Source organism: Peromyscus eremicus, chromosome 1 (assembly GCF_949786415.1).
Source record: "Peromyscus eremicus chromosome 1, PerEre_H2_v1, whole genome shotgun sequence".
Classification (NCBI taxonomy): domain Eukaryota; kingdom Metazoa; phylum Chordata; class Mammalia; order Rodentia; family Cricetidae; genus Peromyscus; species Peromyscus eremicus.
Window position 1 is genome coordinate 18186668 of NC_081416.1, and position 14787 is coordinate 18201454.

General features: G+C 40.2%; 1 protein-coding gene and 1 pseudogene across 4 annotated transcripts in view; one reads left to right on the forward strand and one right to left on the reverse strand.

The window, feature by feature from the left end:
• Erlin1 (ER lipid raft associated 1) overlaps window positions 1-14470 on the forward strand; it is a 37007-nt gene extending 22537 nt beyond the window's left edge. For 2 of the 4 annotated variants that reach the window (XM_059257651.1, XM_059257661.1), the window contains exons 10-12: window positions 6688-6777; window positions 8087-8166; window positions 12243-14470. In XM_059257651.1, coding sequence (XP_059113634.1) covers window positions 6688-6777; window positions 8087-8166; window positions 12243-12464 — 392 coding nt within the window. In that variant the 3' untranslated portion in view covers window positions 12465-14470. Of the gene's footprint in view, window positions 1-6687; window positions 6778-8086; window positions 8167-8737; window positions 8928-9054; window positions 10400-12242 lie in introns of those variants that run through there. The other 2 variants (XM_059257676.1, XM_059257667.1) reach the window with 2 other exon arrangements.
• On the reverse strand, window positions 9372-11149 carry LOC131895110 (zinc finger matrin-type protein 2-like; annotated as a pseudogene).
• Window positions 14471-14787: the final 317 nt, after the last annotated feature.

Consider the following 14787-nt stretch of genomic DNA (forward strand, 5'->3'; position numbering starts at 1 on the left):
ACTTGATTTCTCTGTGATCAGTGTCTCTGACTGTAGCTACTGTGACTTGGTCCTGTTCTTTATCAGTTTCTTGTTGGATAATGAGGGGACTCAAGACAGCATTATGTGTAGTGGAGAATTCTGGAAACTTCATTATATATCCAGATGTCCTTAAACCTTTAAAAGTAAGTGAAGCTAGTAGGTTATGAAGCCTAGCCTAGTTACTTTTCAGTCTGTAGTATAATTTCATTCTTGTGAACTCCTGAGGAAGAGTTCCTTTCTCGTTTGTTCTTGCTGTAGCACCGCTGTGTGACTGTCCTTTCCAGCGTCTCTGTGCACACATGCAGGAGTCTTCCTAGATAGCTTGGGTCAGCATGGGGGCGTGGGACAGTGCCTGTCTACTGAGAGAACTTAAGACGTTCTTAAAGCATCTTCGCACAGTTTTTTTGTTTGTTGAATCTAGTAATTTTAGAGCTTATAATTTTATGTTTTGTTTTAAATTTCACTTTTCTAATAATTCATTTTTATTTTAGTTTGTAATCTGTTGGCTCCTACTAGATTGTAATTCAAGGAAAAAAGGTACTTTGGGGTAGGTTGTTGTAGAGAACATTCCACAGAGCAGAACTGCCGAGTCACAATGTGTGCATATGATCAGGTTTCTCTTGGTGCCAAACTGTTCTTCTCTCCCTGGTTCCTCCGTCTTCCCTGTCTTCAGCATTGAGTTCTGGTTTCTCTACTGCTGTAATGCATTCTCCTTTCTCCATGTCCTCCTCACCTCTTGGAGTTACCAGATGACAAACATTCGTGTCAGTTCAGTGATGGACAGAGTATCACATACTTTCAGTTTTAATATCCCTGATTAGTGGTAAAATGGTTTATTGGGTTTTTATTCCCCTTAAGGTCTGTTATCCTTCTAGTATCTTAAACCAGTTATTTGACTGCTTTTTTTTTGAGCTGGTTTATGGTGTTCTTTATATATTTTGAGTACTGATCCTTCCCCATATTTATGCATTGCAAATTATCTTTTCTTGATTTGTGGCTTATCTTTGAACTGAGATATCTTTGAGGTATATAAATTTGATTTTCACATAGTCTAGTTCATCAAAAATCCAGTGGTTTGTGCCTTATCTTATTTACAAGTTATTTTGCCTCCACAGGTATCAATTTTATTCAAAATATTTAAATTTCTGCTTCTTTGTGTATGAACCTTTAATCCATAAGGGATTTATGTTAATGTTTAATGTGACAGAGATTCGGCTTTACTTTTTCCAAATGGCAATCCAGTTATCTCATACTATTGAGTAGTTCTTTATTTCCACTTTTTGAATGTCATTTATGTTATACAGTAAGATATTACATATAATTTGTTCTGATCCTAAGGTCTCTGTTTTGTTTTAACTCCTTGTTCTGTAGCTTTCCTGTTCCTCATGCTATCTGGAGGTTTTCTTTAGCTGTTCCTGTTGGCTGTAATTGTTGACTGTTCTTAACTAATCCTGCTGTTAGCTTGGACTATACTAGGCCCTGTATTCAGCCATGAGACTACAAGGACTAGCTCAATTCTGTGAAATACTCTGTCTGGATTTTTGTTGGAATTACATTGAATGTACACTGGTTTGGAGAAAATGGAAATAGTTGATACTGAGTCTTACAAATCTCATATTTCTATTTATGAGAAATGTCTTTTTAAAAGTACCATAGTTTAAAGTTAGGGAGATGACTCGGGTGTAAAGTGTAAGCATGAAGACTGCAGTTCTGAATACCAGAAACACATGAAAATATGGAGGGGGCCTCATGGCCCACTTTTAATTCCAGTCTCACAAGGCAGAGACGGGATCCTCAGAGCAAGCTGGTTAGCAAGACTAGCTTTATAGGCGAGCTCTGGTGTCATTTAGAGACCCCACCTTTACAAATGGAAGAGTTGCCAAAGATGACTACTAATATCAGCCTCAGCCTCCACGTGCCTGTGCACCGACATTCGTGTGCCCACACACATGTGCCCACACACACATGAAAACTGGAAAGGGGGAAGGGCTGTAATCTTAAAGTCCCTGAGATTTATTAGAAATGCATTCCCTTGGTGCTGGGTGGGGTGGCACACTCCTTTAATTCCAGCAGGCAGAGACAGGCGGATCTGTGAGTGCAAGACCAGCTGGTCTACAAAGCGAGTTCCAGGACAACCAGGGCTACACAGAGAAACCTTGTCTCTGAAGAAAGCAATGCATTCCTGTGTAGCTTTTTAAAGTTTTTGTTTCTGTAATAAGTAGGCTCTTTTACAAAGGCACTTGTTCTCGCTTGTCTGTTTTTTGTTTTTGTTTCTTTGTTTGTAGATATGTTATTGGTTTTTAATTAGCAATTTTGTTGAAAATGCCTAGTATTCTTAACAGTGTCTTTGGTTTCCCTGTGAGTAATCATGTTGTCTTTAGATATCAATAATCCTATTTTCTTCTATATATGAACATCACACCCTTCATTTCTTCTTGTCTTAGTGCTTTAAGCTATGGCCTCCTATACAGTGTACACAAGAGCAGGCTTTTTTGTTTTATGTCTAAATAGTTCCAATAACAATTGTTGTCTTAACATTTACTGTTTAATGAAGTTTCCTTCTGTTCTTGCTTGCCAAGAGCCCTTGTTAAGAATTACTATTAAAACTAAGTTATTTGTATATATTGAGTTGAACCTATGATTTTTAGGCTGTTAATATGATGGATTGTATTGTTAGATGTTATATTACTGAATTTTCTTGTTACTCTGTTAAACCCACTCAGTTATGATATGAAAGGTCCACCTTAATCTCTTGTAAGATTTGCTGATAATTTTTAAAGAATTTTTACTTTTGTTTTTTATAAATGAGATCAGCTTAGTTTTCTTATATACTCTATCATCTTTGCTTATTTGTATTTTGTTTGGGGGGTTAGGAGTTTGCTTTTTGTTGTGTGCCTTGTTTCTTCCAACCTCAGAATAACCTGAAGAGCATTTATTTACTAGAACATTTTTGTATATGATATATATTGTTTCCTTTTCATGGGTTTCATGGGATACATAAAACATTTTGCTTTAGTATTGTTTGTGCTGTTTTGTTTGCTTGTACTTTGGTAACATCCAACCTAATTTCATTTCTCTATTACATTTCTTTTTAAGGTTTAGAAATTGTATTTTTGTTGAAAATTGTCTATTTTATATAATACTTCAGATGGGGAAATGGACTCACAGAATCCACTGTGGCTTTGAGCACATTCGCCATAGTCTGCCTTCCCTTACGTTGTTCCGTTGTATATTCTTTTTTGTTGGATTGGTTTCGATCTTTCTTATTTATTTATTTTTCAGAGAACTGCTTTTTAGTTTTGGCTTGCTTGATTTATGCTTTCTTTCCAGTGGTATCTATGAATTTTTGTTAGTTTTTTCTTTCTGCATACTTTGAATTTACTCATTAGTTCTTTAAAAAAATTCTAAAGTTAGATGCTTAATTCGTTGACTTTCAGTTTTTTCTTTTTTTTGTTTTTTGTTTGTTTTTAGTGGGAGCTTGTAGGAGTATCAGTTTTCTTCTGAGTACTGCTTTGGTCTTGGGGGTTTTGTTTGGTGGCTGTTCTTTGCTTATGTGTGTTCAGTTTTCTTTAAGATATTTCCATTATAATTTCATCATTAATCCATGAGTTATATGTATTACTTTTTCAGTTTTTGGTTCAGTGAATTTTGAGAGTCTACCATTTGATTTTCAGTGTCATTTACAGTCAGAAGATAACGTCTGTTGTATGGATGAGTTGTTGTGTGTTGAAATTTGCTCTGCAGCCCTTTTCCGTAAATGACCTAGTTGTGCTGAAAAGGGCTGAGTATATAGTCTCTATTTGTTGGATTCAGGTTTCTATGGTGATTGATTGCATCTTCTATGTTCTTCTCATTTTTGTCTTGTGGTACTGTCAGTTTACTGAGAACATTGTGTTAAATTTTCCTGTTACAATATTTGTTGACTTACAATTTTTTCTTTGAGTCTCTATCATTGAGGGCATTTACACTCAAGATTGTTAATCTCTGGAGATTTCCTATTGGTTTATAATAACATTCTTTATCTCTAAACATATTTTGTGGCATAAGACTTATGCTGTCTGATGATAACATAGCTATGTTGGATTTCTCTTGGCTATTTCTTGGTATGTCTTCCCGTTCTTTTACTTTGAACTTTTCTGTGTCATTATGTTTTAGGTGTGTCTCTTATAACAGCATATAGCTGGATTTTGTTATCTTATCCAATGTGAGAATCTGTCTTTTAACTGGTGAGTTGTAGTCTTTTTATATTTATTGTAGTTGCTACTGTATTTAGATTTGTATATTATCACTCAATTATATGCTATTTACCATGCATCTTTTCTCTACGTCTTTTTTCATTGTGAATTGTCTTTATTCATTTTTCTTCTTTGATTTCACTGGAAGGTTTACATTCTACTTCTGGAATGTACAACTGGTCATCACTTGTGGGATGTTAAGTCTGTCTGAATCAGTAAAAACCAAAGTGAACGCTATTCTCTGCCCTCCTCTTGACCAGTCCTTGGAGATGCTCCGTTTGCTTCTCCTTCCTGTTCTCCAGTCTCATGTGCTCTTGTTGCTCTGTCCTCTCTTTTCCTGTGGTTTCTCTTTCCATGGCTTACTCTCCTCACCACTCGGGAGGGACTCTTTGAGTGAACATTTCATTCAACTCGAGAGTGTTAAGTGACCTTTTCCTCTGCTGCAGACAGTTTCCTTTTTTTCTGCTAGTTGGTTGTTGTTTTGTTTTTTCTGGTGAAGGCTAAGCTTGTTCAGTCTTCCTTGGTCAAAGGTGCTCACATTTCATCCTCGGATGGTACTTGAGACTACAGTTCTGTAACAAACTAACTTTACTTTTTCTTATCATTTTGGCAGTATGTTACATTTTTGTTTGGCCTCTTGTATGTAATTACAGGCATGCCACTGAACCAGTTATTCTTTTTGGATAGTCATTCTTCTGCTTTTAAAACCCTCCTGCTTTTAAGTAACTTTAGTAGTTCTCCAGCTCTCCTGAGGCTAGCAGGTGGAGTTCTTTAGTCCCCATTCCCCTAGAGTTGCAGTCTCTAGAGGTCTTGGCTTTATTTGGAAGTCAGTTGGAATGTGCAAGGCCGTATCTGGTCCTGTTTGGAGCATTGCCCAAGTGCTTCTCTTTCTTGTGAAATAACCACCCCAGAGCTGCTACCATACAGAGTCTCAGCTCTTCCTTTGCTGTGTCACTTGAGGGCTTTCTTTCTGTCTTATAAACTTGCTGTGCAGTTAAAGACAAATTTGTTATGTTTTACCTAATAGTTTAAGGTGTTACCTAAAGGAATTTTCTCATTTGTCTACTCCGACTTTTCTGGAACTCCCAAGTCTGGTTGTGCTGTTCATTGGTTTCTTCCCACGAAATGGAGAGTGGTGTATCTTGAGCTTATGCTTATAGCTAAATGTCCAGCCTGTAATTTATTTTTTAGTTAGTATAATACAGACTGATTTCACTCTACTGGGTTCTGGGATAATTTTAAAGGATACTGCCTTCTGAAAAAAGGGAAACTATTTGGAATTTTTCTCTCTGTTACATGTTTTTCCCCAGAAGCCAGAGATAAGATATGTTAAAGTATCTCCTGGGGCCTTTGGGGTTCCACACCACAGTCTACAAAGTCCCTTATAGAAAATGGAATGTGTTTCATCTAACTTGGGTACATTTTCTCATACACTTTACATCATCTCTAGGTTACTTCTACCTGTTAAAATTCAAGTACTATGTAAACAGTTGTTATACTGTACCATTCAGGGAACGATGACAAGAACAAATGTTTATGTTCAGTATACACGTTTTTGTTTCATTTCTGAGTATGTTCAATCTGCATTTGGTTGAATCTTCAGATGAGAAACCTGTGACCACAGAGGACCACATGTCCTCAACATCTTTGGCTGAAAGGGAAAATTGAGATTTTTTTTTTAAATTACAGTGATAGAATGTCAAGTGTAATTAGTCTTTCTTGTTTGGTCCTGGGAATTTTGGTTTGGAGAGAGGTTTACTAAAAGTGTTTCGTTTTTCCTGTGAGTACTTGGGTGTGGCAGCCACTGTGCTCATTATGAATACTTGTTTCTTTACGTAACTAATTTCTGTTTTATCTTTACAGCAGTAAGACTATTCCTTCTTTGATATTCTTTTCCTTATATCATATTCTTGATGGCAACTTAATAGTAGATCCTGAATATATTAAAACTGAACTATTTAGCCTGTCACTCAGAACACAGGCTTTCTTCATTGTCTTCTCTTGTTGTCTGGCCCTGTAGTTTTTCATTTGTATCTGTGTGTCTTCTTCATGCTTCCTGGCGTATCCCTCCCAGGTTGTGTTGTTTCCTACTCAACACCTCCTTGGTTGAATGTTCCTTGTCCTGTTGTTCTCTTGCCACTTGATGCACTTGCCATGTATCGCCACGAGGCTGATTGCTCCATTTTTGTCCCATTGTTTTACCATTAGTTAGTGAACCGTTGCTGTAGACTCACGAAAGACCGAAACTGTTAACCCTTTTGTAACCTCCTTCTCACAAAGCGTTCACTACCAAGAGGACAATAGAGAAAGAAAGGACCCCCCCCCCCCCATTTCTAGAACAGACAGCACCTCAGCAGCCGTTAGCCATAAAGCCTCGTGAGGCGTTAGCCGCTGTGCTGCTGACCCCGAGTGTGCGTCTCTGTTGTCGTAGAAGCAGAGAAGATCGCACAAGTGGCAAAGATCCGCTTTCAGCAGAAGGTGATGGAGAAGGAGACCGAAAAGCGCATTTCTGAGATTGAAGGTAAGGCTGGAGTCTGAGTGTCTGGACTGCCTCTGCTTCAGGACCAGTGCTTTCTTGTCTTGTCGGGGAAAGCTGTAGGATATTCTGGTCTGGAGGAAGTAGCTGGCCAGATACTCCAGACAGAAAACAAAAAGCACTTTATAATCTAGCTCTGTTTTAGACTGTGACTCTAGTTGCTCAGCCTTTCATTTCGTTTTTTACAGTGGAGTTAATTAGCTCTCACTTTATTCTCTGATGAAATATAAGAATTCCTCAAAATCATTTGCTAAGGATCTATGAAACAAGGATCCAGAGAGTTGGCTCAGTGGTTAAGAGCACTGGCTTTTCTTCCAGAGGCTCAGATTCAATCCCCAGACCCTCGTGGCTCACAACCGTTTATATAATTCCAGTCCCAGGGGGATCCAACACCCTCTTGTATACACATAATGCACAGAGATACATGCAGGTAAAATACCCATGTACATAAAATAAAGTGAAAAAATTTAAGAATGTGCAAGGTAAGGGCAGGGGAGATAGCTCAGTGGATAAAGAACACACACTACTTGTGCAGAGGACCTGGGTTCAGTTTTAAGACCCATGTCAAGTAGTCCTCAATTGTCTGTAACTACAGATTCAAGAGATCAGATACCTTCTTCTGGCCTCTGGGGGCACTCTTCTCATGGATACACACACACACACACACACACACACACACACACACACACACAAATTAAAATAATTTTGGTTTTTCAAGACAAGGTTTCTCTGTGTAGCTTTGCGCCTTTCCTGGAACTCGCTTTGGAGACCAGGCTGGCCTTGAACTCACAGAGATCCGCCTGCCTCTGCCTCCCGAGTGCTGGGATTAAAGGCGTGCGCCACCACCGCCCGGCTAAAATAATTTTTTAATGTTCAAAAATACAGCTGTTTATCTCTGTGTTAATTGATTCTAGATGAAATTTGGTGAGGATGGGAATAATGCAATAAATAGAGTGGAGCTTTTATGTCTAGACATGGTAATTATGCCTGAACCCTGCCTGGATGGAGGGTAAGGCTTTGGGTGATTGGAAGTTGGAGGGAGGTAGAAGAAAAAGGAACCATTTAGAGCAGAAAATGAGTGAACTCAGAAAGTTGTTGTTTAACAGTGCTGAACATATTCCCCTTGAAAAAGAGCTGTCCTGAAGATTGAGATTTTGAAAATTGTTAATATTATAACTTAAAGTGAGGCAAACAATTGAAATATTAAGCAGTAGAAAAGGTACTCTTACCCAGATGAGGAAGTAGAGTGGCAATTCTCTTTTGTTTCACACTTGCCATGACTCTTACTTGCTAGATGCTGCATTCCTGGCCCGAGAGAAGGCGAAAGCAGATGCTGAGTATTATGCTGCACACAAATATGCCACTTCAAACAAGGTAACTGCTTTGCATGCCATTTCCCTAGTGACTGTTGCTGGTTTGCATTCACTTTTCATGGGTTCTAATGCAGTAGAAGTAGTTGTATTTAGTGTCAGAAAAAGGTAGTGGACAACCCATCATCAACCATTTACTTAGCAAGACACTTTGATACCCATGGGTTAGGGAGGGAATGCTCTCTGTTATTTTAAAAGTAAGAGCTGGAATAAATGATAAGCAGATGCATAAGCACAGGTCAGATGTCACAAAACTGTTCATTTGTACTCTACATAAGGGCTCTGAAAAGTTGAAGATCTTTTGAGAGAATGACAAGAGGGAAACTCCTTTAGACTAGCTTTCCAGATAGATAGCTTTCCAGGATAGAAGCTGAACTTAGAGCAGGGTTTCCCATCAGAGACATACTTGCAATTTGGGGAATGAGACACTTTTTCTTTCTTTCTTTTTTCCTAGTCGGTGTCTTTTATTGTATATGTTGAACAGTGTCTAAGAACCAGGGTTTACCAGACTAAGTTAGTTTGTTTGGTTTTAGGGTTGTTTTGTTTTGTTGTTTTCATTAGAACCTGTTTCCTAGGAAGACAACAGAAATCCTCAGTGAAGTGAAACAGAAGAAACAAGGTTTAAAATTCCATAGACACAAGCCACACCAAACACTCCTCTCCTTCAGTTTCCTGTTACATGCACCAAGAAACCCAAGAACATTAGGCCCCAGGGCAGCAATGCTCTGAGGTTCTAGCTCGGGCCCCCTCTTTGTGACATCTCATGCACACATACCCATACACACCTTGACCCAGGCAGAAGTCACGTGCATGCACAGGTGGCTAGAGAACCGCTGGGCAGGATGGGAGGGGGAGCTGGCCACGGCTACACCAGACAGCCCTTCTGTTCCAGGCTGCACAAGAGTCAAGATGAAGACACACGCAGAACACAGGACAGAGGAGGATGTTCAGACAAGAGGTCGGATCGATGACGAGGGAAAGAGGCCTCTAAGAGGGCAAGCAGATGGGCAGAGCTTCTGTGACTCCAGTAATATACTGAGTCTGACAGGATCTGCCACAGCATCCCCTCTACATCCTGTGCCCTCTCCCACACAGAGGGAAACCACAAACACCCACCCTCTAACCCTGCCCATTAACACTCTTAAGGACTTTCTCCAGTACCCCAAAAAACGAAATGACACCCTACCCCACCTCAGCACACACTCAGAGTTAGGTCCAGTATAGGCCAAAGTTGGGCCAAAGAGAACACCTCAGTAATTCTTCCTGGTGGACAAAGCCAGAGAAGCCCATCACAGCTGCCATCTCATCATCATCGTCCTCCAGTGTCAAGTCCTCTTCAGCCCTCCTTTTCTCCTTCTGTTTCTCTTTCTTGTGTGCCTTGGCCTTTCCCTCCTCTTCTCTGAGTTCCTTCATCCTTTCCTCAGAATCATAATCTTCCTGCTGCTCTTCCATCTTCTTGTTGACCTCAAAACATTCTTCACCTGATCCAGAGTGGAATGTTGTTCCACCCACAGACATACCCAGGTTTTGCTGATTTTTCTTTTCATCAATGTGATGTGGGAAATTGATGGAGTCCTTCAGCACACAGCCACAGACATTGCAGTAGTAGCCTCCCATTTCAGACTGTGGGGTCATCTTGTTAATGACAGTTGTCTTCCCAAGCTCTGACTCCAAGTTCACCTTGTAGTCCTGTGCCACAGAAGCTCCCGCTTGAGTGCCAGCACTGGTTTTCCATCCTCTTCTCTCTCTCCTGTGAGCCTCTTCTCTGAGAGCTTCTCATTCATCTTTGTCCACTTCTCTTGTCCTGCTGCCCAACACCATCTTCCCAGCGAAGTGCAAGATACTTTTCCATGTTGAAGACTATGGTGTGTTGTAGCTAGAGTTTTCCTGCCTGGCCCACAGTCAGGGCAAATCTCTGCCCTGACTGGAAAAAAAAAAGGGGGGGGGGGAAGTGCTGTGGGATGTTCTGTATGGCAGATGTGTTGCTAATTAGTCAATAAATAAAACACTGATTGGCCATTGGCTAGGCAGGAAGTATAGGCGGGACAAGGAGGAGAATAAAGCTGGGAAGTGGAAGGCTGAGTCAGAGAGACACTGCCAGCCGCCACGATGAGAAACAGAATGTGAAGATGCCGGTAAGCCACGAGCCATGTGGCAAGGTATAGATTAATAGAAATGGATTAATTTAAGCTGTAAGAACAGTTAGCAAGAAGCCTGCCATGGCCATACAGTTTGTAACCAATATAAGTCTCTGTGTTTACTTGGTCGGGTCTGAGTGGCTGTGGGACTGGCAGGTGAGAGAGATTTGCCCTGACTGTGGGCCAGGCAGGAAAACTCTAGCTACAGTGTGTTATGATACATTTGCACTCCTAGCCCTTCCTGCTGCATGCCTATCGTACTTGGTCTCTTAACACCTCCTCCTCACACACACATTTTCATATGTGTGTGATATTGAGATTGCTAAGTAGATCATACAATTTGAAGGATTAAAATCAATTTAGAAAGGAAAGACATAAATTAGAAAAAGTGGAATTAAAAAAAGGATAGGTTGGCCGAATGTACATTGTCAGAACTTTGGAAGCCAGTATAAATTTAGAAACAGATTTAATATCAGAGGAAACAGAATGGAATTTTGTCAAGATAAAAACAAGATGGGAAATTCACATATCTAACAGTTCATATTGGTGGTAGGAGAATTTGGCCAGACAGAAGCATCAGGATCTTCTTATTGGGGTTGAAGAGATGGCTGAGTGATCAAGAGTACTTGCTGCTCTTCCAGGAGACCAGAGTTCAGTTTCCAGCACCTATGTTGAGTGGCTCACAACTCCAGCTCTAGGAGGTCAGATCTGTCTTCTGCCCTTCACAGCCATCTACACATATGCACATACAAACATACATATAAACAAAAATAAAGTGTCTTTTTAAAAATAAAAGACTTTACTCTTAAGATCAAACTTATTCTGAAATGGGTCGTCATTGTATGCCATCTTGAGAAATGCCACTCACATAGCATGTATTAAAAGGGCTTTAAGAAGTAATTTAGTTGTACAGTGTGACTAGATTTAATTGCAATGTTTTGACAGGATAAGAATCAGCTGGAGGGTAGCAGTGCAGGGACTGAAAGATGTTAAAGTGCTGAGAGGGAGCGCTCTGGCACTGCAAAGGACAAGAAAGACTCAAGACAGGACTACCAGGGTGGTCCTGAGGAACACTAGAGCACATATTCTGGGGAACAAGGAAAGGGTTGTAAACCAAAAACAAGTTTGGTTGGATATATCTTGCACTGTGATTTACACAAAGTACTGACAATGAGACAGACGATATAGCTTAGTTGATAGAGTACTTGGCTGGCATGCTTGGTTCTGGGTTTGGGAACACTACATAAACCTGGGTTTGGTGACAGATGTCTGGAATCCCAGTAATCTGGTGGCAAAAACAGGGATATTAAAAGTTCAAGGTCATCTTCAGCTACATAGCGAATTTGAGGCCAGCCTGAGATACGTGAGGTCCTGTTTCAAAAATTAAATGTTGGTAGGAGCAGTTCTGGTGGTTGACAGACATCCGTCTTACCACAAATGATTTAAGCAGCCAGCTTCTGGATAAAGTCAGGGTGCCTGATTAAGTGATTGTTTGACATATTCCAATTCTCAAATTTGGTTGAAAAAGTTGAGTCACTAAGACATCTGGTTATTGTGAACCTAGGCTTTTCCTTGGAAGCCCTAACACTGATCTGTTGACTTGTGTACCTCTCTCAAGAGAATCAGTAGAAATTCTGTGTCAGTTCCTGGTTGAGGAAAGCTACATGAGATAGAAAATGCATGTAAACCATTTAATAAGTCACAAAAGAAATACATATTATTTAATCCCCAATCTATTAAAAAAAATACAGCTTATCCTGCATTAAGATGAGAGCTTGTTAAAGGAATTTTAGTTAAGAACTTAGCCACACTCCGAAGTAAAATAAGGGTCACTGGCAAACATTCCAAGTTGAATCATGTTACTCAGGAGAACAACTGGGAAGAAGAGATGACTGTTGCACCAAACTATTCTAATTCCATTGCTCTTGTTTACCCCACACAGCACAAATTGACCCCGGAATATCTGGAGCTCAAGAAGTACCAGGCCATTGCTTCTAACAGTAAGATCTACTTTGGCAGCAACATCCCTAACATGTTCGTGGACTCCTCTTGTGCTTTGAAATATTCTGATGTTAGGACTGGAAGAGAAGGCTCCCTTCCCCCTGAGGAGGCTCTTGAACCCTCTGGAGAGAGCCCCATCCAAAACAAGGAGAACACAGGTTGATGCAAGAGGTGGAAATGTTCTCCCATATCAAGATGTGACCCAAGGGGCTAAGTGGGAACAGTGGTTATATGGACTCTTCAGATTCACAGAGAATTTGTGCTCTGTTGTGACTCTCTTGTCATAGTCCTGGTTTGCCAGCTGACTGCAGAATAGGACCAGCTGTCTGGCACTCAAATGGTCTTTTCAGCCACAGTTTTATCAAGTATCCTGTGTGTGTTCCTTTGTAAACCAGTACTCATGAATGAGGGAAAGTGACGCTAAGATACTGCCTGCACTGGAATGTCAAACACTATATAACAAGCTGTGTTTTTTTCAAAAGCTGAGGTCTATTGAATAATGTTTACATTGGCTCCTAGGGACATGTGTGCTCAGACATTCAAGAGCCAGGAGGCCAGAAAAAAGACCACCAGAAGATGGTAAATTAAAGAAGACTGATGACACTTGGGAGCCAGGCTCTCTTGAATGTCCAGTCCCAGCATTCCTTCATGTGATTAACAGCCAGATCTCTGGATTCCTAGGAAATTATCTTCCAGTTGAGCAACCATTTACTTGATACAAATTGTACCTTTCTGTTTTCCTACAGTCAGGTTGGTGGCCTGCAGGGACATGCACTTTGCCATCCAACCAGAGGTTTCTCACAGAGATTCCTGATCACTGGTTTATTGCAGTAGTAAACTCAGAGATAGAGAAAGCAGCTGAATTTTAAGGGAGATAAAAACCTGCACTGCATCAAAGCTGTGGGGCCCTGTGTTTCCTCCATTGGGTATGATGTCAACAACATTGCCTCAGCCCATGTGTGACTAAAGTGCCTGGTTTTAGCCACAGACAACTGCTTAGATGTCTTGGCTGACCAAAGCTGGGACAAGGCTTTAACCAGAAATAGGAGCAGTGTGCAATCCCTAATTTGCTGCACAGTATTATATCATAATTGCAGGAAGTTTTTATTTTTAAAACTGGATTTGGGGTACATTATTTGCCCTAGCACTTCTGTCTAAAGGCCAAGGTTCTAGGGCTGCCATGGTTGCTAACACACTGATTCTCCTTAAAGTAGTTCACAAAGTGTGGAACCAAGTAACCTAGAAAGCATCCTTGGTCATCTTTGTCTCCTTCCCCTCTGACCCTGGGATGCTGATATCAAAGTTGCTTTTCCAACTTTCACCTCTAGGAGATCAGAATTCCATTGACTTCCTTGACAGCCATTGAATTTATTTTCCATGAGAAGATGACAAAGTTAACCTGTGGCTATAGGAGATCTACTTCATCCAGACCATTTTTCCCCTATCATTAATTTTCCAGGAACATTATGCTGCACAGGTAGGCCTGAGTCTGCCAAACTTGTTGACAGCTCTTGTGTATACTGTGTGAAGCCAGACAGAAAAGCAGTGGGGCCACTTCCTGAAACCTCTCAGCCATTGATCTGGGCTGAAAGGTTGTGCCAAACATTTTTTTGGAAAACGAAAGCCCAGATTTGAATGGGTCTTTTCCCTAGGCCTTACAGTGTAGAGGCATTTGTAATATGGATAAAATAATTTTTTTCATTTAATTATATAAATTACCCTTACATGAAGTTTATGTTCTTTAGCCCTTGTTACAAGAATTTTTAAACTATATAAATATACCTGTCATATTGTTGCTGCAGATAAATAATGATTGTTGTGGGATATCTGGATCATTGAGCTTTGTGCTTTCATTTCTAAAGATGTTTCTTATTCCCATTAGTGAAATGCTATTGCCCCAAAGTGATGGCTGTGGGTTTTCATACCAGCCGCAGGTCCTGTTGGCCGGGTTGAGGAACAGGGAAGTGCCATTGTGAAAGATTAAAGAAAGCACTTCCACCTGAGCTCCCTGTGGAGTGAGCTTCCCTGTGCCCACTCAGTGAACTAAGGCTGGCCATCCTTCAGGGATGTTCCTTTTGGTAAATATACACTGTACTCTTTAAGTCTAAATTTATATGTGAAAGCTACCTTTTTAAAAATAAGAACCTAAATAAAATTATTTTCCTATCAGTGACTGTATTTTGTTTCCCCCGTATGTGTTCATGCTTTTCTGTTGTTTTAACATGTTTCTAAGACTGTTCTTGCCCGTTTCAACTAGAGAGAGCAAGTTTGTTTGCTGATTGAGCTACTTTAGAGGCTTATGCTTTTTCCAAAATAATGCCTACCAGGTATAATTTTTTTTAAAATAATTTCCTCACTCCTAGAACTTGATAAGCATTACTATTGTTTATGGGATAAGTCAAGAGCAGGGCATTGAAGAAGGAAGGCAGCCATTGTGCCCCTTAGCGCCTGTACTAGGAAAACGGTTTTACCTTAACGGGAGGAGG